General features: G+C 53.8%; 1 protein-coding gene across 1 annotated transcript; it reads left to right on the top strand.

Annotated features, from left to right (window-relative positions):
• Positions 1-71: 71 nt before the first annotated feature.
• LOC119102358 (modifier of protein aggregation 4) lies at positions 72-5513 on the top strand. The gene is given in 5 exon segments (XM_037225727.1): positions 72-141; positions 2564-2598; positions 2888-3002; positions 3991-4085; positions 5506-5513. Coding segments are annotated over 4 exon segments (225 nt in total). The 5' UTR covers positions 72-141; positions 2564-2591.
• Positions 5514-22027: the final 16514 nt, after the last annotated feature.

Raw genomic sequence — 22027 nt, 5'->3', positions numbered from 1 at the left:
AATTACGTCATTTATCGAACTCGATGTGCTACCACCTTTTCTTATCAAATCTCTGATATTTCTAAACCTTGGGAAAAAAGGATTGCAGGCTGAGGGTACGCACTCGATAAAGCGTGGCCCACGGTGGATGCGTTCCGGAAGGTTCGCTTCGGAGAAGTTCGGGGTTGTGCTGGATTTACGTGGAGAAGGTCACACTGCGGCAGAGAATATCGTCCTTAGTTTAACAAATATCTACGGGCTTTGGGGAATATTCTGGAGGTGTTCTAAGTCTTTAAGTGAGAATTGTGTTCGTGCGCCACCTTGATCAAGATCGTGCGTACCATCTGTTTTTTAGCTGGCACCCATTGTGTCATGCACATTGTACTGTAATCTAGCACAATGATGGACGTGGATTTGGTCATGGGCTTGTGTCTGTGTCATGTGCAATCCCTGAGCCAGTGCCCCTTGATATGAAATAGCTTATTCTCCCCATGGATCATGTGGTGCATGCAATTTGGCTTGGGTTTTCCAATGTGCATGTATGTACCTGTTGTCATGTTGGTTCAGCTGTGGCATGATGGATTATGAAAGACAGTGTGAATTTTGACTCCCTCCAGCCTTATTGCTAGCAAATGTGTGGTAACCTCAACATGTGGCATGTGGTGGCAACCATTGTGGCAACAATGTCAGTGCATATACATTTTCAATCTGAGCTCTTAGTCTGATGCATGGTCACCACCAATTTCAGCTCATAGAGAGCCAATTCCTTATGGAATTATGATGTTGGAACAATGATTTCAGTCAAAAGTGCTTCAAGAACATTTTTCACACAAACATAGATTGAAAGTGCATTGTTGGCAGGCAAATATAACAAAATATGTACTATGCCTGTACCCTGATGGTTGGCTTAGTCTGTCCTGATGCCTCAGCACCTGCCCTCTCATCCAACCACCCATGGCAGGTTGAAGTCACTTAGGGTGCTGTACTGGGGTGGGGCAGGTGTGGTACCCTAGGCCAACCTTAAGGTCAGGTGACATCAGAGGGCAGGACAAGGTGTCATGCTAATTATCATGACATGGTAAACTTTCATCACTTAATTTTGCTGGTGACCTGGAATTGTGTGATCAGGTGATAGGGGTCAGGGCTCACACAAGCAATGCTTAGTGTGGACATTGCATCTGGGGCATGCACATCCCAAACTTAGGTCAGACCAAGTTGCACTGAATTTTCATATTTCCTTTGCTTGCAGACATGTTGGGGGAACATTCTCCTTGCAGTTTTTCTAGGAATATAACTTGTTTAATCCTTGACTGTCTGGTGAAGTTGGTAGCAGCTTCACCAAACTAAGTGCTCTAAGAGTTATGCTGTGCATATGCTGAAGCTGTTGCTGAGATGTCACTGCTTCACAATACATGCTAACCATAGCATGTGCTTATTGCAGTCTGGACATGAGGGAATAAACTGCATCTCATGCTTGGTGTCAGGATGTGTTTAATCTCACATCCATTCAGCTGGCAGTGGCCTAGGGTACCAGTGACCACCTATGGTATTGTGTATGAGCTGTGATGTGGATGCTGCTGTTATTGCAGAAATGTTTACTCCCTCACAAGAACAATACTTCCTTTCTGTAGAAGACAGATATTCCCTTTGTACAATATTGTGTCTCATGCTCATATGGTTCAATCAACTTAAATGGAAAAATGTCCTATCATAGAGTTGCTGGTGTAGAACTAGTGGGGCTGCCCAGCCAGGAGGCAGCCCAAAGACTTACATGTGCTACTGATGTCATTATTGATGTTTTCCAAGTAGAGCTTTGAGACAAAAGTTAATATATTTCCTAGTTTTTTAGTTAGCAACCCACTGGTCAAGTCATACACATGGGGCATGCCATGACTGTCTGTATTGGGCTAGGTGTGAAAGGCCCATTCCTTTCAAAGTGGTTGGGATACAAACATTCATTTACAGGAGGGAAATGATTGCATATTGGGCTATGTATGAAAGGCCCATTCCCCTCAATGTGATTAGGATACATTCATTTACAGGAGGGATATGATTGCATTAAGAATGATTGACAGGATTGGTCATACAACAAACTGTTTGGGAGTTCAGTGTGTGGAAAATTGTGGTATATTCTTGATTCATGTAGTATCCTGCCTTTGATGGAAGTTTTCTTTCTGTAACATAATGATAATGCAATGCTCATGTTGATGTAAGTTTTCTTTCTGTAACATAATGATAATGCAATGCTCATGTTTGGTACAGACTATATGGATGTAAGTATGCTATAATGATTGTTTAAATATGGCAATGTTATAGTCTTTCAAAATAACAGTGTTACAGTCTGTTTCAACATGGCAGTGTTATAGTCCATAGTGTGACAGTTGAAGCAATGTGAAAAATGTAGTAATGGTTCAGTTTGGGATGTGTTGGTGGTTGCAGTTGGTTCTATTGCTTCTTTTTAGGGTCAGATCATCCTGCTCCTTGTGTGCACAGTATGATCTCATTATATTTTGTGTTGTGAGCAAACCATTGAATGTGCCGGATATGGGTGGTATAAGGATTGACACATAGGTATGTATTTCAGGCTGGGTGGCTCCCAGGCATAAGCCACAATGACACGTAAGTATGTGCAGGTCATCAAAAGTGTGAGCAGATACACATGTGTATCTAATGCATGCATGCATAATACATTCAGGATCCAGATTGTCTTGAATTATTCAGCTCCTTCTCTATGCATGTACACTGTGGCTATTAGCAGACTACCTGATAGAATGTTTATATTGTTTGATTATTTTGATATTGGTGGTTTGATGTGATGCATGATGTATGTGCTCAATGTTCAGCATGTTTTGATGAGGGGGGGCTGAAAACTGGGGTCTGAAGCAATATTTTTGAAACTGTTCTTCAGGTGGTAACCAGAGAGAACTGGCACGCCAAAAGGCTCAGAAGAGACAAGACAAGTCAAAGAAGGCGGAGGAAATGGATGGTAACAAAGGACTTAGCATGGAACAGAGGAAGCAAAGGTGCGCTCTCAGTAGTCTTTGCCAACTTAAGTGCCACTGACAGCTAATTGGTGTATCAGGGGTTACATATTGGGATAGCAATACATTGTATGTATGCTGACATTGTTAAGCATGGTATATTTCTTGACATTTTATGGTTCAGTTTTGGCAGTTCAGGTTATTTGAGGCAACAAAAAGATCTGCCACTCATGGTGCTCAGGTATCATCCCTGACATAAGCCTTTTCCACCTAGCACATTGAACTTCTTCATCTCATGGTTGGTGGACATGAAATGACCTTAGTAGTGGGTGCGCCCTAAAGCCCAAACATTGGTCAATCATCTGATAGGTGTGACCTTTTTGAAACATCAATATGGTGCAGAATGCATGGGTGTCTGATGATCCCAGTGCTCCAAGCTGATGTGACATGTTGGTGCTGAATGTTATATGCATCAACTATCATCAGTTATCAAATACATGTCTGTATTTGATTATTTCAATCTCTTGTCAGGGGAGGAAATGAGATGCATACCATTTCTGTGTGTGATGGTTGTGATGTGTGTCATGTGGTGCTTGTAATGTGGTATGATGTGGTGGTTGAAATGTGATGTGATGTGGTGTGCTGTATGTGGTGGTTATGATGTGTGTTTTATGTGGCACTTGTAGTGTGGTGTGATGTGGTGATTGTAATGTGGTGTGATGTAGTATGCTGTGTGTGGTTGTTGTGATGTGTGCTATATGTGGCACTTGCAATGTGTTGTGATGTGGTGGTTGTTGTGTGTGCTGAATGTGGTGGTTGTGATGTGTGCTATATGTGGCACTTGTTGTGTGTTTTGATGTGGTGGTTCTTATGTGTGCTGTATGGGGTGGTTGTGATGAGGCATACTGTATGTGGTGATTGTGATGTGTGCTGTATGTGTCAGTTGTGATATGACGTGCTGTATGTGGTTGTGATGTGACATGCCATATTTGGTGGCTGCGTCTGACGCTGCCGGCCCGCTGCCCGCCAGGGACGCGGACATGATGCGGCTGAAGCAGCAGAAGGCCGCCGAGAAGAAGACGGCCGCCGCGGCCGAGGCCGGCGGCTCCGCCAAGAAGTAATCACGTCGGGTTTGGCTCGTCGGGCGCCCAGACACGGACCCGTGTCCTGTGCCCGGTGGCGGGCCCGGCGCCCGGACACGGGTGGGGCTCGGCTCGCGCGGACCCGTGTCCGGGGCGGGCTCATCAGACGCCGCACTGTTCAATACCATATTCAAACACAATCGTTGCAAATTCGCCTGTTGTAGGCCGGGCCGTACCCTTTGCGCGGCGCTGATTGGTGGCTTTGTCCGAGCGGCTCTGGGCGAGGCGGCACGCTCTCCAGTGGCCTGCGCGTGTAATGCTTCTGGGTCATTTTTGACGCAGCTCCTTTGATTTGACGGGAACACGTGTGGTGGGTTTCGCGTCCTGAGTTCCTGTTTCTGTGTATGCATTAACCGTTTCCAATAAAATGACATTGAATTCGCCACCGTCTCTAACAAGTCCAAATGCACAACCCTGAAAGTTGGTACCGAGAGTGTATGGGAACGTTGCCTTGTGTGGCAGGACGTATTCAGAGCACGCCATGCTTGTTACTGAAGTGAGAGATACCCGAGTACGTTCTGCGCCGCTTGCACGAAGGTTGAAGCCAGGGACTTAGCTAAGGGGGGGGGGAGGGGGCAAGGAAGTCATGCCCTCCTCCCAAGTCAAGTGGTGTATACTAGCGTGTGCAATTGGGCCCGATGTCTGAGTATTTCGGGGTAACTTCGTCATTCGGCACCTCAAGAAAACTGGTGGGAGCAGCATACCCAGCAATTCGTGCACCTTGATGTGTGGTCAAAACACAAGAGTTGGCACCCGTTAACGGCAGTTGGTTATTCCTTCTCTGCGCGCTATCCTGTGCCTCAGCGGGCGCAAGACCGCGCGCGAAGGGTGGGAGGCTGTCTCCGTCTCCGTCATCAAACGAGCTGAATCTACTTTGTCGCAACGGCTATTTACGGCGACAGTCAGAATATGGCGAGGTGAGGCATTGGAGGCGCAGGAGGGCGCGACCGCCGGGCTCCGCGCCGAGCTGCGTGCTCCGGGAGCCAACCGCCCCACGGTGCCGCTCGGAAGGATTGGTGGATGCCGTATCTGCTCACGGCGGGCGCCGGAGCCAGCCCATGTCATGGCCTGACGCTTCATTTCCCGTGTTTTACGGCGTCCGTCACCTTGCGTCCGTCGTAAGAGCCGCGTCAGTTCTCCGTTGTGATCCGGCCAGCCGTCTGGTCGCAGCTGTGGCGTCGCTTATTCGATGCGGGCTTGTGAGAGCTCGAACACCGGGCATCGGTGGCATGGTTCAGGACTGTTATCGCCGCAGTACTCGACCGGTGTTCACTCTAGAGTCCGCGAAGTCAGATGCACAGTGAGGAAAAGTTGAGCGACTGGGGCATCCCTTCGGCGCGACCGCGCGACGGGGGTTTCGAGTCATCCCCGCTGAGTCGGCGAGTCCCGCCCTGACGACTCAGGTGACTAGTCGGGAGTGTTCAGCGGGGGGCTGGCGGGTGGGGTGTCATCGAGCCGCGTCCCCGGAAAACGACAGCTCAGTCGTACCGCAGAAAGCTGTCGGCGTCCCCCGCGGTCGAATCGTTGCGGCCGTTGAGAGTGAATTGCGTGAAGGTTAGTTCGTGTCGGCCTCGCTACACAAACCGACGTCGCGACCGCCACGGTGCTATCGTCAGCACATGAAGATCGCCTTACCAAACACTTGGCCGCCCAGCTGGCTCGTCACATGTCTCGCGGCACTCCCTGAAGGCGAAGCCTCTCAGGACAAACCAGCGCGTCACTGTTGCCAGCGTCGGGCGAGCCAGCGCCCCCCGCCAGCAGAGCCCTGCGGGGGAGGGCCCGCGCGCCGGCGGCCAGGCCACCTGTAGAGGAGAGCCCGCCAGGTGGCGCCCCGGCCGGGCCGGGCTGGCTCCGCTCTATCGATCGGCGTCCCGCTAGTTGGCCTGCCGGCCGCCAGGATCGAGGCTGATCAATTGGAGCGGCAGGCGCGCGCGACGCCCGCCGGCAGTGGCCGATCTCGCGGCGGGGCACGGCTGCACGCGTCACGCCGCGCCTCTACACGCTCAGGTGGGTGTGACGACGACGGGATGTGACACGCCCGCTGCCCCGTCACGAACGTGCTCGTGGACTTCGTGTCGGGCCGACCCGATGAGCGGTGTTGTCGCGCCTCGCTGGGTTCCTGCGGCCTAGCCATCCTCGGTCGAATTTACACATGGCGTCGAAATTGCTGGTCAGCGGGCTTCTTACAAGTTTTGCATGGCGTCTGCAAAACAACCGTTTCATCGGTCGATGGATGACATTCATTTTTCTTATTGGAAAAATGGAATGCTGCCCTTAAATGCTCCACACCGATAACATAATAATGACAACAAAATTTGCATGGTTGTCACATAGTTCGACTTTCATGTGGACAAATTCCAGCCCTGGACTTCGGTTCGCCAGCTTAGTTTCATGCCTATTTGCAGGTCTTGATGAATCTCCGACCTCTGATTCCTGAATCATTCCGAATCTGATCAATAAGATGGGACGCCTTGAGTTGAATCTGATTGTCTCTTGCTTTAGGATTGTTTCGGTTGTGCCGTCTGCGTCAGTTTGTGTTGTTTTAACAGGGCTCTGTCTCGCATGTTCATGTGCTACCCAGATGTGTGTTTGGGCCTTCTATGCACTTTGTACTGGAATGCAACGCAATTTTTTTAAAAGAAAAAACGTTATGTTCCACAAAGCCTATAATGCAATGTTCCTCAACTGTAGGGCTACTCGACGTGCGTACAGAAATGCAAAATATGATTGCAGCTAGTTGAAATAAAGTGGGAAGATACCGTGGACAAATGCAGATTGGTTGCAGGTTAGGTTGTCCGACAGTTGCCTCACCTCTGCTTACATCTATGCACGCAGATCGACGTCACTGAATTTGTATAGTGTTTTTTATTTATTGCATTCTTGGTGCAGCCCGCACAAGTGTATATCATCCGTAGGTAATATGTGGCTAAGCACAGTAAGGGTGCAAATGGACTCGTAAGCAAATCTGAAAGTCTGTGCTCATAGCTGTGTTGATGTAAGGTGGGAAGAGCAGTGATTTCATGCCTTCGTACATCCTGGCTAGAGTGCCGCAGAACTAATGGTTTTGTTTAGCAGCTGGTGCCCATTATCAGTGCATCTCCTATCCCTGGTATCACGCCCATGTAAGTGTGAATCATCAAAGGGTTACTCATTGGGTCATGCTGGCTGGAGTTTCACCGCTACGGTGTGTGGCGCAAATTATTCTCGCAGATCGCCCGGGTGCGATCATTGGCACCATGCACTTTGTGCCGGTGACAACTCAGAACACCGGAGATAGCTGCTGTTTTTTTTCGTTAGCTGGCATGCGGACTGCTGGCGACTGTAGTCGGGATATGTTATGAATATGCAAGACAAGAAGTCTTGCACCCGTCAGTGATTCGTGGGTAAACGGAACGCCCTCTGAGCTGATTGAATGATGCCCGAACCATTCCAGACAGGTCTGTCCAACTGTTGGCAGTTTTCAGGTGATCGATTCCAGACATTTTTGTCGGGAAATAAGTACATTATCACGTATCACGTCACGTACATTGCCAGGTCTTGGTGGCAGAGAATCAATGATGAACGCTTCCGTGGCCATATGTTTGCGCCGTATGGACATACACAGATGCATGCATATGTATCTATCGTTTAATCGCCCGTGTAGCTCCCCCGCTAAAAAATAAACCAACGTGAGACACAGCCTTGAAACTACTACCGAGCCGTCGGAACAGCTTTCTACTTGGCTGTGTGGTTAAAATGTCAGGTTGCCGTCTTGAGACTGTAATTTCCTATCTTGAAACCTGCAGAGACATTCGAGCCTGAAACAAGTGCATGCCTTTACGCCATTATTTAATGTATTATTAGCAGGTCCTTGGCAGGGCCAAATGGCCTCTGACAACGTCGCGATACATTCGGCAGCAGATACATGACAACGTTTCAGGATGTCTGCCCGTAACGTTGTTCGTGAATTAACACCAATGCTGAGGACGATGGTCCAATAATTATTCCTTTTTCAGCAACACCTCGTCTTAAACCTCCTGTAAACTGCGGAGTGCTCCTCTCTCCTGTAGGGATCACAAAGAGCAAACATTCAGCGCGCCGTCAGCCATCGGTTCGGTATGCAGAAGACGAAACCCTCTGACCATGTATTTCTGGACCTCATGGTCCTCACATGTAAAACTAGGCACCTTCCGGGTGCGTGATTTTGCCCCATTCCTTTTCCCTGTGGCAATCACAACACAAATAGTACATTAATCGATGAACCTTCATCGATTTGATCGACGCTAGGTAGCTGGAACACTAAGATCATGTTGTTGTTTTTTCTGTCTACCAAGTACAAGAAAGGAATTGTCGAAATCGATGCTTCCCGACCGCCGAAGCATTCCCCATACGCATCCGGTACCGCCTCGATGAAACACGATGTGAACGGATCACGATAAAAAAGCACGACGCTCTACATATCGTAGTAGACTAATTCGGTTTCCCGCAAATTATACATGTGGTCATGTATTTCTTCAACACTCAAATTCATGGATTTGTCGAATTCGATGGGCTCGTAAAGTGGCATGTTTTGTGACAAGCCCACCGCCCGCTAAATCACCGTGCTTGACTCATTTGCGTGAGGGGTGGGGTGGGGTGAGGGCAGTTAGAGGTCATCATGGATACGCTCATCCTTTATGCAAATGGCTCCATACCATATCAGTACCCCCCTTAAGCCGTTCGTGGTCATACCGCGTGTTACCGGTCTGTTTAATTTTCCGAAGGCCCCTTCCTTTTAATTATGGCATATGCTAAGAAAATACTGCACTTCACCCACACCCAGCTTCCTCTTCTGTGTTCGCGTCTAAACCTTTGCTTATCACAATAGTAATGTTGGGTCGCTATGGTCCGCGCGACCAAAAGAATGGTCATCAGTAATACTCGATGATAGTACATATATATATATATATATATATATATATATATATATATATATATATATATATATATATATACATATATGTGTGTGTGTGTGTGTGTGTGTGTGTGTGTGCGTGTGTGTGTGTGTGTGTGTGTGTGTGTGTGTGTGTGTGTGTGTGTGTGTGTGTGTGTGTGTGTGTGTGTGTGTGTGTGTGTGTGTGTGTGTGTGTGTGTGTGTGTGTGTGTGTGTGTGTGTGTGTGTGTGTGTGTGTGTGTGTGTGTGTGAACACGCTCCTCCAGCACTTCCTGATCATCTGAATAAAACAGCTGGCTACCCGTCTCTAGATGGATACCCGTGGTACAGACATCCAGTAGACTATGCACTGCAGGCAGCCGGGGGCAGCCAGTGCGTGGGCTGTATGTACTATGTAGGCTGGGAACCATGTAATTGCTGTGGTTCATATTGCCTTCCTGCGTGGTGCTGTCGTGTAGTGGATGTGGGAATGTAGTGGCATCCTGTCCTCCTACATAATATGCTAAAATTACTATAGCGTGTATTATGCGTATATATCCTGTGCAATTCGCACAACGCAGGTCATATTGCCGCCAGACCTGTGCCTACATCACAAGGGTGGATCCAAGACATCATAGGCTCCATAGTAATGGGATCCTGGGATCGGATGCGGGGTCTTTTTAGGGCTCTGCGTTCCCACGTCTGATTGCCGCCATGCTTTTGCACCATTGTAGGCCGTTCCAATGAATAGCCTTCGATTCATGTTCTTTCCGTCGCTCCCGCAAAGCCACCTGAGCCAGCCGCATCAAAATCTTATTTCGCCCGGGACAGCAGTCGCCTCCTAAACGAGCGCCACTAATCCTTGACGTCGGCGTCTGGTCCCCAGCCTGTTGCAATCGCTCCCCACCGCTCTGCACGCCTGCCCCGCGGGCCGGCCGGCGCGTCACCCTTCGCAATCGCGCCCCACCGCTCTGCAGGCCCGCCCCGCGGGCCGGCCAGCGCGTCACTCCTCGCAATCGCAGGCGCTAATCCTCACAACCGGCGGCCTCAACTCGCACGTAATCCCCGCAATCGTCCCCGCCGGCTGGCGCTCATGATTTCGATTTGGGCGGCTCAGGCACGTGCGGCGCTGTGGCACCACACCTCACTTTGAAAAGCCTGGTGGAGAGGCGCCGCGGCGCTGACAGGCAGCCCGGGCATCCCGTGGTGATCAGAGGCCACGGCAGCAGCGCGTGTCGCAGCACCGAGCGACGTGGCGGCCGACCGATCCTGTCAGGGTCGCCGGCCGGCTCTTGTCATCCTTGTGCGATAGAAGCTAATGTCCGTAAATGGTGCCTACCCGGATCTCGAGCGCCACTATACCTTGAGTTACACACCGGAAGGATGGCGGTAATTCACAAGACGTCGGCAGACTTCGACATGATACAACCACATGTCTTGATCTTACCACGCGGTCTATAAACAAGCTTGCACGTCGTAGCCCTCGCATCCATGCGTCGTGGCAAGCTACGCGGCGGCTCAGGTTGCCGGCCGGGTGTATTGTTTCCGCCCTCGTCGGATATTTTCGGAAACGCACACGGATCAGGACAATCAGGGTAACTAGCAATGTGGCGCAATCACAGCAACTTATACGCATCAGTGTAGGACCGATGCAAAGGCCACAGTCACCGGCCGGATTGCTGAGCTGGTGGGGTGAGGAGCATACTACACGCCACCCGCGCAGTGGACAAAGCCTGCAGCTTTGATCGTCAATGTGCGTATTGCGTTGTTGAAGGGCGATCAGCTTATCAGCTGATCTTGGCGATGGCAATATAATGAAATGCAAATAATTGACATGTGCCTGGAGACCCCATAAAAATCCTTGGGTCCAAAGCCAAGATCATACAAACGCGGAAGCCCATGATCCTGGATCCACCCTTGGGATCCAGGCACAAAGAAATATTATATAACGAAACGTTTTCGAACAAACGGAATAAACGGAACGCTTGCATCGAATGTCGATCTGGCGGAAGCATCGAAACTGTACCTTTGCATAAGTCTGTAAAACGGTCCAGTGCTACAAAATGCGCTTTGCTTGTTCCAGACTTTTATTTAGCTGGAAAAGAGTTAGATACATCTTTCAACCAGCTTTGTTTATTGACAGATAGCTGTCTGGATAATCTCCGCCTCTTTCTTAGCCTTGTACACCCAAGATGAATCAAACAGTGTTATTTTATGTCATACCGAGCCACCAATGCGGAAAAAGGTACAGATGGTATCCCGAAAGCCACGCTTTAATAAAACACGGATGAAATCGTCTTTTTACATCAGCCGCGCTTAATCTGTTCCTCGGCGTCGTAAGGCAATGACTAAACACTTGAGGATTTGCGTGGTTTGGATGAAATCATAGAGCATTACGCGGTCATGCCATATGACAAGTCACAGTACAGGACAACACAAGTACGGTCATGCCATGACAACAAGGAAGCCAACTCTCCCCCCCCCCCCCTGGCCGGGCTCGGGTGAACTGGACAGGTCATCGCGGTTTTCGCTATCTTTCTTCACTTATAAAACACCTCTTTGCGACTTTCTTAAAATATTATAAAATTGGGAATTCATCCGAGATGTTCTGCTTGCTCTAAATCTCTAGAATATTAGGGGGCAAGCTCATTGTTGGAGTTGGGGCGGGGGGGGGGGTTAAGTCGGACAAAAGGGGGGTCAAGGCCCACCCAAAAGGACACAAATCGACACCCGTGCATATATGGCTGTTTGCGCATAAGTGAACACCGCCCCCTCAAGCATAAAGACTCATTGCCCTGACATGACAGCTTAACATTGCCCTAAATAATGGCACGCCTCATTAATCACCCGCGAATGTGCGTCTCTTTCCTGTCTGCGTGCTTGATCTGACGCTATTCGGTTATTGTTTCTCCCCGCGAAGAGTCATCATTTCGCCACACTGGCCGCCCTGCCAAACCTATCGCCGAGAGACGTCGAGCGAGTGACGCGTTAGTGGCGCCCCCACTCCCTCTTCGCGCTGTACTCTCAAGTTCCATCCCAAGTGGCCGAGTACCTCTGGAAGGTTGGATTCTCAACGCGGTTTCCCGGAACGCCACCCTTCCGAGGCAGCAGCATTTTCCTTGAGATTGGCTGAACTTCAGCACTGTGCCCATCGTTGTGTGGATATCTTATCAAAGAAAATCGACAGCATATGTGCTGTGCAGAGTGCTACTGATGTGGGTTCAACTCCACTGCTTTACGGGATGCAGCTGCTTTCCGACACTTTGGAAAATGGATGTTAGACTTATGTCACCGCCTGGAAAAATACGCCCGCGAAACCCAGTTGTGTTCCCAGCTCTTTGACTGAGCCCTGCGTATGATAGCAGATGTTGGTTTCCGTGTTATTTATGCCTTTCATGCGCCTCCGCAGGAAAAATCCATAACCGCATTGTTGGTCGCCTGGCGGAAAAGCCTGGCGAAGTTGTGACATAGACGTCTTGTATCGCTGCCTGAGACTCAGCAGCACATACACGGCCACAGTTTGAGTGGCGCGGTCTGCACTGACGTGCGCCGCACGGGCAGCTAGCAAACCATCCCGCTGAGGCATGTGATCAAGCCGCCAGCCACCACACGTGACGGTGCTACGGATGTGCAAAAGATACGCTATTGGTAATGCTGGATGGGCTGTGGTAGTTTAAGCGCTGTTTTTTTCAGGGAGAGTAGAGCATGGGGGACCCTGCCTCATCCCCTCCCCTACACTATGCACCAAAGCTCGTCATACCTACAACCATTCTAGCCCCGATGGTTCCTTCCTGGTTGACATGCATCTGAGCAATGACTGTTGGGCGGTGCTGTCATTGAGATCTCGCAGTAGGGATGCCTCCTGCCGGCGGTGGACCGGAGCGGACCGAGTGCATCATCGCTATCCTCTCGCGCATCAACCCGCTCCCAGCGCCGCGCTCCCGTCGCTCCCGTCCCGCTCCCGTGCCGCTCCCGCCGCGCCCCCGTGCCGCTCCCGCCGCGCCCCCGTGCCGCTCCTGCCGCGCTCCCGTCGCTCCCGCCGCGCTCCCGTCCCGCTCCCGTCCCGCTCCCGTCGCTCCCGTACCGCTCCCGTCGCTCCCGTACCGCTCCCGCCGCGCCCCCGTGCCGCTCCCGCCGCGCTCCCGTCGCTCCCGCCGCGCTCCCGTCGCTCCCGCCGCGCTCTCGTCGCTCCCGTCGCTCCCGTCGCTCCCGTACCGCTCCCGTCGCGCTCCCGTGCCGCTCCCGTCGTCCGTCGCCGGCGGCCCCGTCTCATTCGGGCGGCGCGCGGGGGCCGCCTAGCGCAGGCCGGCGTGGGTGGTGGGACGGTCCCCAGCGGCCGGGCCGGGGCGGCCCCGAGCGCGGCTGGCCGCACCTAACGACCGGCCACCGCCGGCCCGATCGCCGGCCAACTGCAATCAGCCGCCGCCCCGGCGTCGCCCACCGTTTTAATAAGGGCGCGCCCCAGAGACGTCAGCAGATTTCGCGCGAAATACCGGGAGTTATGCAATGTAAGCAGTGCTTCACCTGGGTATGAGGCCGGAGCTTAGCCGAGCAGGGTGATGCAGCGCGCGGTCGGCGGAGCAAGACCGCAGTTTGTATGCGTGAGCTCAAAACGGCGATCTCGCCATTGTTGGCCTTTTGGAGAGTTCTACCAACTCGCTGGTCGCACGGTGAGCAAAACACAAATGACCTCTTTGGAAAAGTGTTTGTTGATCTCACAAAGCTGAGTTAGTTTCAGAAACAGGTAGACCAAGGTGGTAGAAGTTCAGTGCGAGCAGCAGGATTGAAAATGGCTCCATCCGCTCGAAACAGTGTCAGAAAGTGAAGTTGACACCACAGCGTCCCTCTTCTGCTGGATCAGCTGACACAATATGGCAACGCAATTAGTTCATCAATATCAGCTGGTGTATGCAAATGAAATTTTATTTTACTCTCGTATCACTAAGGCACACTGCTTTAACATAAGGTCAGTGGTTAGGCGGAATGCGGAACATGAAGCTAATATGATAATGAAGTCTCAAGTGGTTATTACTGCAGCACTGAGCACTGACCGTCACTAAGCGCTCATTTCTACGACAGATATTGAGAACTAGCGCCGCTTAAGGTAATTACGATGTCTCAACGTTAATAACTAGCAAGCTAGCAGATTGCATGAGCATTGACATTTCCCTAACAGTGCTCTGGCGTATTCGCATCGGACATGAACTATAACAATGCACCCAATGTCGGGAAGTAAACCCTTACAAACCCTTAAAGGAGTCTTGAACCCCTTCAGAATCACTCAGACAGTCTCAGAGTCGCGTCTCGGGCGGTGCCGATGCGTCGAGGGTCGCGCGCCAGCGGTTTGGTAAATGCTGAAACGCCCACGCCGCTCCAGGCAGGTTCGGTACTTCCGACGGATTTAGCACCGGCACAAACGATGCCCCCGCCAGTTCTATGTCTAGCGCTGTCAATGCATGCAGCTGCACCATAACTTCACCCGTTTGGAGATGAAGTGGTAAGTAACTGAAATTCCTGTCGCGTGTTTCATGTCAAAAGTCAGCTCGGTTTCCGGCTCAGATATTTGGGCTTTCTGCAGCGGCATGAGGTCCCACGTCCGCTTAACAAGACTCTACAGCACGGGTCACGTGGTCCCACTTCTCCTTAACGAGACTCTGCGGCACGGGTCACGTGGTGCAAGAGACAACTCCAGCTTTGAGAACGGGCTTCATCGTGACCTGATGCATATTACGGGGCTGCAATGAACATGGATAATATTCCTTGACCTTTATATGAAGTTATGAAAACAATCTAGGACTGACATCGGAAGGCAGCTGCAGTCATCAGCGGCGAATGGTGCACGGCAGGAGTGACAGCGGGAACACCAGCTTTCGCAGAAATCGGCCGAATTTTCCGATTTTACGTAAGTTGTTCAGTGCATTAGCTAGAAACATTATTCACATTGATAAGACACTTCTGCTGTTGTTTCGATAAAGGCATGTTGCCGGAATATTACCCAGCTATATCTCCATTCTCTTGGTTTTTCTCCGAGGAATAAGGCTAACTACTGTCTTTATTGAATATTGTCTATATTGTCTATATTGAAAGACGCGTTCCGCTTCCGACAGCTTTATCACACCAACATTCCGCGGCGTTCGCCAGCTGTGGTTACGGTGCTTCTGAGCACGCGTTTGCAACAGAACGGCACTCATGTATTCCATGACGGGTCCACTCAGCGAGCAGCCCGTTCCTGGCGGTTCAGGTCACCGCCGCCTCATTTGATTCGGGCGGTTGCAGCCAGGCATGAGAAACCGTCCCCGATTCTACCGAGCGTGCCCACCCTCGGTCCTGCCGTCGATTTACCGCCCTCTCCAGCGCTCCCGAGCGGCGATCGTGCACGTGCTTAGCGTGCGATGGGCCGCCGCCGCCGCCGCCGCTCGTTTGACGACGGTCAGCTGACGCGGAGGGCGGCGCGCCGGACCGCTGTGGCCTGACTGGCCCGCTTGGTGGCGCTTCCCCGCGCGTCGAGCGCCGCGGGCGCCGGCGGCGGGCCGGCCGCAGACCGGGCGGGTGCGTGTGAGTCAGCGACGGCGCCAGCCGGCGGCGCCGCGACCCTCCGGTGCTGCCCGGCCGGCGGCGCCGCGGCCCTCCGGTACTGCCCGACCGCGCCCTTTCGTCGGCCCTCAGGCGGTCAGTCAGGCTAGACGGCCGCTTTGTCGATATCGGCCGAGTCGGTCGGCCAGGCGGCGCGCGACACGTGGTGGCCGGTCGGCGACCCGCCGCCGGCGCCGCGCCGACCGGCGTTGCCCTGCCACCCAGGCCGGGGCGGATGTACGCTCCATCGGCGTGATCACGAGCCAGCGGTGAAGTTGGCCGGATCGCCGCCGGCCGGCTATCTTGGGAGGAGAACGGCCGGCTGCCGGCTGCGGCGAGCCGCGCTGCTCGTTAGCCTGTGACATTGCCGAGGTGGAAGCGCAGCCTGCAGGGAGCTCGCTTGTCGGAACCGCGGCTTTGAAGGACGCGGAACGTTCATAGAAACGGCCCCTGCTATGACGGCAGGAAATGTGTTGGCTTGAGTAGTTGAGCACAATAATTGCCTCGATCTGGTGTGACCTACTGTGGCGGCTGTGATCCACGCGTCTGGGCGTACTGTAGACCACATTTGTGCTATGCAACGCTGCTGGGACCAGGAGGTTGTAGGAGAATCATTGCGTATCCTTCAGAGCCATTTGAAAGAATTCGTTGCGTCGTGTGCCTAGCGTATCACATTCCCATGCGTCATTCCGTAACCCATGGCATGATATTTAGGGACATGTGTTTTAAAGGCTGCTCGTAACCTGAAAATTGATTGCAGTAAGTAAAATCAAAGCTTCATAAGCTTCACTTCCGAAGTGAAATAGTGTGATGTTTATTTGAGAACTACAGGCACGAATGTCTTCGAATGCTTTAGTTGATGTCTGATATTAACATCTTCGTAACTAATCATCTGCGCACTTTAGGTCGGCAGTGCCAGTTTGCAGCAGTCACCACAAGGAATACAAACATCTTACCCGGCGTCGGCATCCAATACATATTTCAATGACGTTATTACGGCGTCACAAATGCCTGGGTGAACCTGAAATAGTCTGCACAAAATAGTTTGTACATCTTCGCGAGTGTACACCCAGAAACTACGGGGTCTAAGATCTTGAGGACAGGGCTGTGGACTGCACAGAATGATGTACAAGATGCATATTTTAGTCAAAACCCGCTACTAGTGTGGAACACTCCCTTTAATGTAGAGCTCTCTTATCTCCAAATTGCGGGCAGACTTACGTGGGAATACAAGGCCACGTGTCCTGAATGTGTTATGTGCTACCTTCGGGATGAGACCAGAGCCCGTGATTATTACGAAGAAGCCGTCACACCGGGGGGCGTCACAGCGTCACACCGGAGGGCTTATCGTGTAGGGTATCGGTCTGACCGGGTTAGCATTTGGTACCGAAGTCGACGCATGAACATTTTCTCTCGCGTGCACAGAGCATCGCGTCGCGACCGTGTTTATTGTGTAGAGTATCGGTCTGACCGGGTTAGCATTTGGTACCGAGGTCGACGCATGAACACTTTCTCTCGCGTGCACAGAGCATCGCGTCGCGACCGTGTTTTCCCGTTCCAGGTCCTTGTTCAAAGTTGTGCGTGCCTCCCTAAGATGAATTTGGCAGGAGAAAGCCGACAGCTGGGTGAAATAATGCCCGGGCTGAAAGTCGGGCTGAAAGTCGTTGCGGACGACGTGCGGGCAAAAGGCGACCGTCAAATGAATGGCGGGAGAGTTATGCTCCTGCGCTTTTCAGCACTCAGGTGTGGTTGTCAGTGAAAGAAGGAAAGGTCTTGTGTCTGGGAAGGAAATGGATGCTTAATTTTTGGTTCCATTCGTTTGGAGCTCTTCGTTCCGTTTGGGCTGTGGCTCCCTGGAAATTAGGAAATACTAGAAGGAGCGAAGCAACGCGCCCAGCCGGTCAATCCGTGCATTCAGAATCCGCGCAGAATGGCTTTTTGTGGGCAGGGCTCCGTGGGTGTTATAAAGGTACTGGAAGCCGGGATGCCGTTACATTGACTGGCTGCAGAAAAATCGCTTTGCAGCAAATCCTGCGATATTCTTGTGAATCATCTCGCAGGGAGTTGGAGAGCATTATCTCGTCCATTACACCGCGCTACAATTTCACCGCTGGTGACAAGCCCCGCGCGCGTGCTTGGCACCGCTCGGGCGGCAAAATTGTTCAGATCGCCGTCAGTTTTGACAAATGTTCCAGTCATGGGCGTGCAACGGCCTGGGCGGCCATCCGCGACATGACGAATGGCACAATTGGCGGCCAGGTGTCGGCTCGTCCAATCAGAAGCCGGGTACGTCACGGAGACGCCCAGCGACGCCCCGCGGGCCCGGCGGCCACTGCCGCCTGTCCGTCCTGGCGGTGTAGGCTGCAGGTGGGGCAGGGCTGTCAGCTGAAGGCATTCTACCCCGCCCTGCCCCGACCTCTGATGTGTTCCTCATGGCGGCGTGTTCGTCCCCCAGCGGTCTCCGGGGTGCAGTTGGATGAGATGACTTGGTCACGTTGCAGATCCGGCCGGGGCGTCGCCGTCCCTTGATGGCCCAGCATGATCTCATGGATGTGGAGTTCCGGGAAACAACCGTGCTGCATTTGAGAGGAGAAATAAAAAACGTAGATGACAATAGGCAGTGTCGTCTAATTTTGGCTTTGGCGGACAGGCAGAAAGTATTTAGAACTTCCGTATCCCTAGCGGACATTAAGTTGTTCTTACCTCGAACTTTGTACTTGGAAGTTCCACTAAAACGTTAAAATCTTTGTTACACTAATAATCAGTCCGAAGTGTTTCTTTGATTGTGTTAGCCAGATCCAAGTTTGTCATCATTATCGTTCACTGAAAGGACTTCCGCCAGTTTTGCAACACGTGCAAAGAAGAATACATTCTCTGCCGAAGTCATTACGCATTTACATCTTTGCCATGTTTCTATCACGTTTACCCAACGGTTACTCAGGCAGCATACCGGATGTTTGTAGTGTTAGAATGCCTCTCGTGGCGTAATGTTACTTACAGGGCAAGGTGTTATGCGTCTCGGTCCTAAAATACACCGTGTTTACGCGCCCCACACATTTGTCAGTCATCCAGGCCTTCTGTTCGCTTCACAACTTACCGATTTGTCATGCGCAAGTAGCATCTCATTTCGCGTGCGTCCAGCTGTGCATATGCACGTTACCGCACATTTTGCCCGGCTACGGTCGCCACGCGGCGGGCGCCGTCGACGGGTTTCGAGCCGCTATTTGGCAGACGGCCGCGGCGCTGAGCCGCCTGGTCTGATCACCAGCCGGAGGCGCTCCCTGGGGCCCCACTCCTCTCCGGTGCGTCATGGGGCAGCGGCGCCGGCCGCCGTCCCGTGCCGCACTGTCGCCGGGCCCGCCGGCCGCCACCGCGTGCCGAGTCGGTCCACGGACCTTGGCCTTGACCCAGGCGGGCGTGTAGCCAGCCCGCGAGTCCACGCACGCCACCGGGCGCGAGCCTCACAGAGGGCCAGGGCTCGCCGGGCCCGTCGGGCGTGTCGCCGGTTCCACGCGTGATGCGGGAGTTTGGTGCCTAGGCCGTTGAAGACTGGGGAGCGCGTTGCCGACGCACCGAGAATCAATTGCGCGGTTCAGATGCCTTTCGCACTGGCCAGTTTCGAAAGCCCAGCGTTTTGACGGATCGCCCGGCTGGGAGCGTTACTAATCCCCCGTGTCTCATCGCAGAGTCACTCATCATGAGTCACTCCAGTGAGTCAGACTGAGTCATGAACTCCATGAGTCTGCCTTGAGAGTCCGCCGTGAGCCCGCCCATGGGTACTCCCGATGGGACTGTTCCGTGGTTCAGTGCAGCGGGCCGGGTCGGTGCCTGTGACCCCGCCAGCGTTGATCCGACTGAGCGGCGGTGTCATGGCCCGGGCGGCCGTGGCGCCGTATCGATACAGCGGCGGTCGCGGCCCGACCCCGACTCGGCGTGTTACGGCCTGGCCGAGTCTCCGAAACAAAGACTCATGGGCTGGGATCGGTGCGACAGGCCGCGGAGCGCTGGGTTTGTCCGGAAGGCCAGACGTAACCAGCGGGCCATCTTTCGCGGAATGACTCTCATGGCCAAGGCTGCGGGATGGAGGCACTGGAATGATGCAAGTGTGGAGGAGCAGTCGCCTGCGGCCATTGCCGCCATAGCGCGATCAGCTGAGCTGGCTCCGTACCTGCTCGGCGGACTTGCATGCATGTGTTGGGGCGTCGGACCGCCGCGGGCCACCCGGGCCGTTCCCCGAGTCATGTGACGTCACGGCTGGCGTCACGAGCGCGGCCTGGAGCGGTGGACTCTCGCTTGTGGTGCGGTGGCCATCGCCTGTGGCTCCCAGTTTGGAGATGAATGCGTGCAGAAAGGCAATAATGTACTTGGTACAGCGCTCATGGAAATGTAAACCTGCCCGCTTACTCCCCCCCCCCCCCCCAACCTAGCGCATTCATCAACGACCAGCAAACGCGCACCACCGACCCGGCTTGCGATTCCCTATATTCATTTCATGGCTTCGACAAAATCCCACCATTGCCAGTCAGGGCGCCGCTTTGTTGCCGCCGGGACTAATTCAGTACCGGATGCCTGCAAGCTGTAAGTACCAAAATCTCGAATCTGTATTCTCTGGCGTGGCGGAGATCTCTCGCTTGCCGCCCGGCTTAGTGCTGCACTGATCCGGCCCACACCGACGGGACATTTCTGTGAAATGCGCGCCTGAAATAGACAGACGACTTGTGAAATATTCCTGCTCGATCGGTCACATTGCGTGCAAGTACCGCACCTCGCATGTTTGGGGCGGCTGGCGTAGAAGACGGGGATGGTTGGAACAGCGCCTCGCATTCCGTGATGCTGGTCGTGCCGTGCATTGATCTGGTCGCTCACTGGTCGACACTGACGCCGTGCATTTGTCCCTGCATTAATGGGGCAAGCCGGCCCGGCGGGGCGCTCAAGCCTTGCCAGGCGCTTAAAGGGCGTGACTGGTCGCCAGCTACGGCCTCATGAAGGTGGCGGCTGGTCACCGCTGGTCAAGCCCTGACGGTGACGGGCGGAGCAGGCGCCGGGGTCAGGCAGGGTTAGCCCGAGTCTGTGGCCACACACTGGCCGGGCTGACCGTCCAGTTCAGGCGGCTATTAGCCCCCCCCCCCTGTGTGTGTGTGTGTGTGTGTGTGTGTGTGTGTGTGTGTGTGTGTGTGTGTGTGTGTGTGTGTGTGTGTGTGTGTGTGTGTGTGTGTGTGTGTGTGTGTGCCGTGGCGGCTGTCGGCATCGATTTCCCTGAGCCGGGATTGATTCGGACCGTCGTCAGGGGCTGTGGGGCGGGGCCCAGACGGCTGCCGACTGTGACTCATCGGCCGGCGCCAGCTCCCGTGTCCGTCAGCCGCGCCCCGACACGGCTTTCTGTGTTCGTCAGCCACGCCCCGGCACGGTACTCTGTGTTCGTCAGTCTCGCCTAGGCACGGCTCTCTGTGTCCGTCAGCCCCGCCCCGACACGGCTCTCTGTGTCCGTCAGCCTCGCCTCGACACGGCTGTCTGTCTGTCAGCCCCGCCCCGGCACGGCTCTCTGTGCCTGTCAGCCGCGCCCAGGCACGGCTCTCTGTGTCCGTCAGCCTCGCCTAGGCGCGGCTCTCTGTGTCCGTCAGCCTCGCCTCGACACGGCTCTCTGTGTCCGTCAGCCCCGCCCCGACACGGCTCTGTGTCTGTCAGCCTCGCCTTGGCACGGCTCTCTGTGTCCGTCAGTCCCGCCCCGACACGGCTCTCTGTCTGTCAGCCCCGCCCCAGCATGGCTCTCTGTGTCCGCCAGCCCCGCCCCGACACGGCTCTCTGTGCCCGTCAGCCGCGCCTAGGCACGGCTCTCTGCGTCCGTCAGCCTCGCTTAGGCACGGCTCTCTGTGTCCGTCAGCCTCGCCTAGGCACGGCTCTCTGTGTCCGTCAGCCTCGCCTCGACACGGCTCTCTGTGTCCGTCAGCCCCGCCCCGACACGGCTCTGTGTCTGTCAGTCTCGCCTAGGCGCGGCTCTCTGTGTCCGTCAGTCCCGCCCCGACACGGCTCTCTGTCTATCAGCCCCGCCCCAGCACGGCTCTCTGTGTCCGTCAGCCCCGCCCCGACACGGCTCTCTGTGCCTGTCAGCCGCGCCTAGGCACGGCTCTCTGTGTCCGTCAGCCTCGCCTAGGCACGGCTCTCTGTGTCCGTCAGCCTCGCCTAGGCACGGCTCTCTGTGTCCGTCAGCCTCGCCTAGGCACGGCCAGCCCCGCCCCAGCACGGCTCTCTGTGTCCGTCAGCCGCATCCCGACACGGCCCTCTATGTCTGTCAAACCCACCCCGACACGGCTCTCTGTGTCCGTCAGCCTCGCCCAGGCACGGCTCTCTGTGTCCGTCAGCCGCATCCCGACACGGCTCTCTGTGTCTGCCAACCCCACCCCGGCGTCAGCTCTCCACACACATACGGTGACACCAAACACCACACACATACAGTGACAACA

This window comes from Pollicipes pollicipes, unplaced genomic scaffold (genome assembly GCF_011947565.3).
Source record: "Pollicipes pollicipes isolate AB1234 unplaced genomic scaffold, Ppol_2.1 Scaffold_5724;HRSCAF=6776_pilon_pilon_pilon, whole genome shotgun sequence".
NCBI lineage: Eukaryota > Metazoa > Arthropoda > Thecostraca > Pollicipedomorpha > Pollicipedidae > Pollicipes > Pollicipes pollicipes.
The sequence above is the reverse complement of the archived record's forward strand: the minus strand, read 5'-3'. Positions and strand labels throughout refer to the sequence as shown.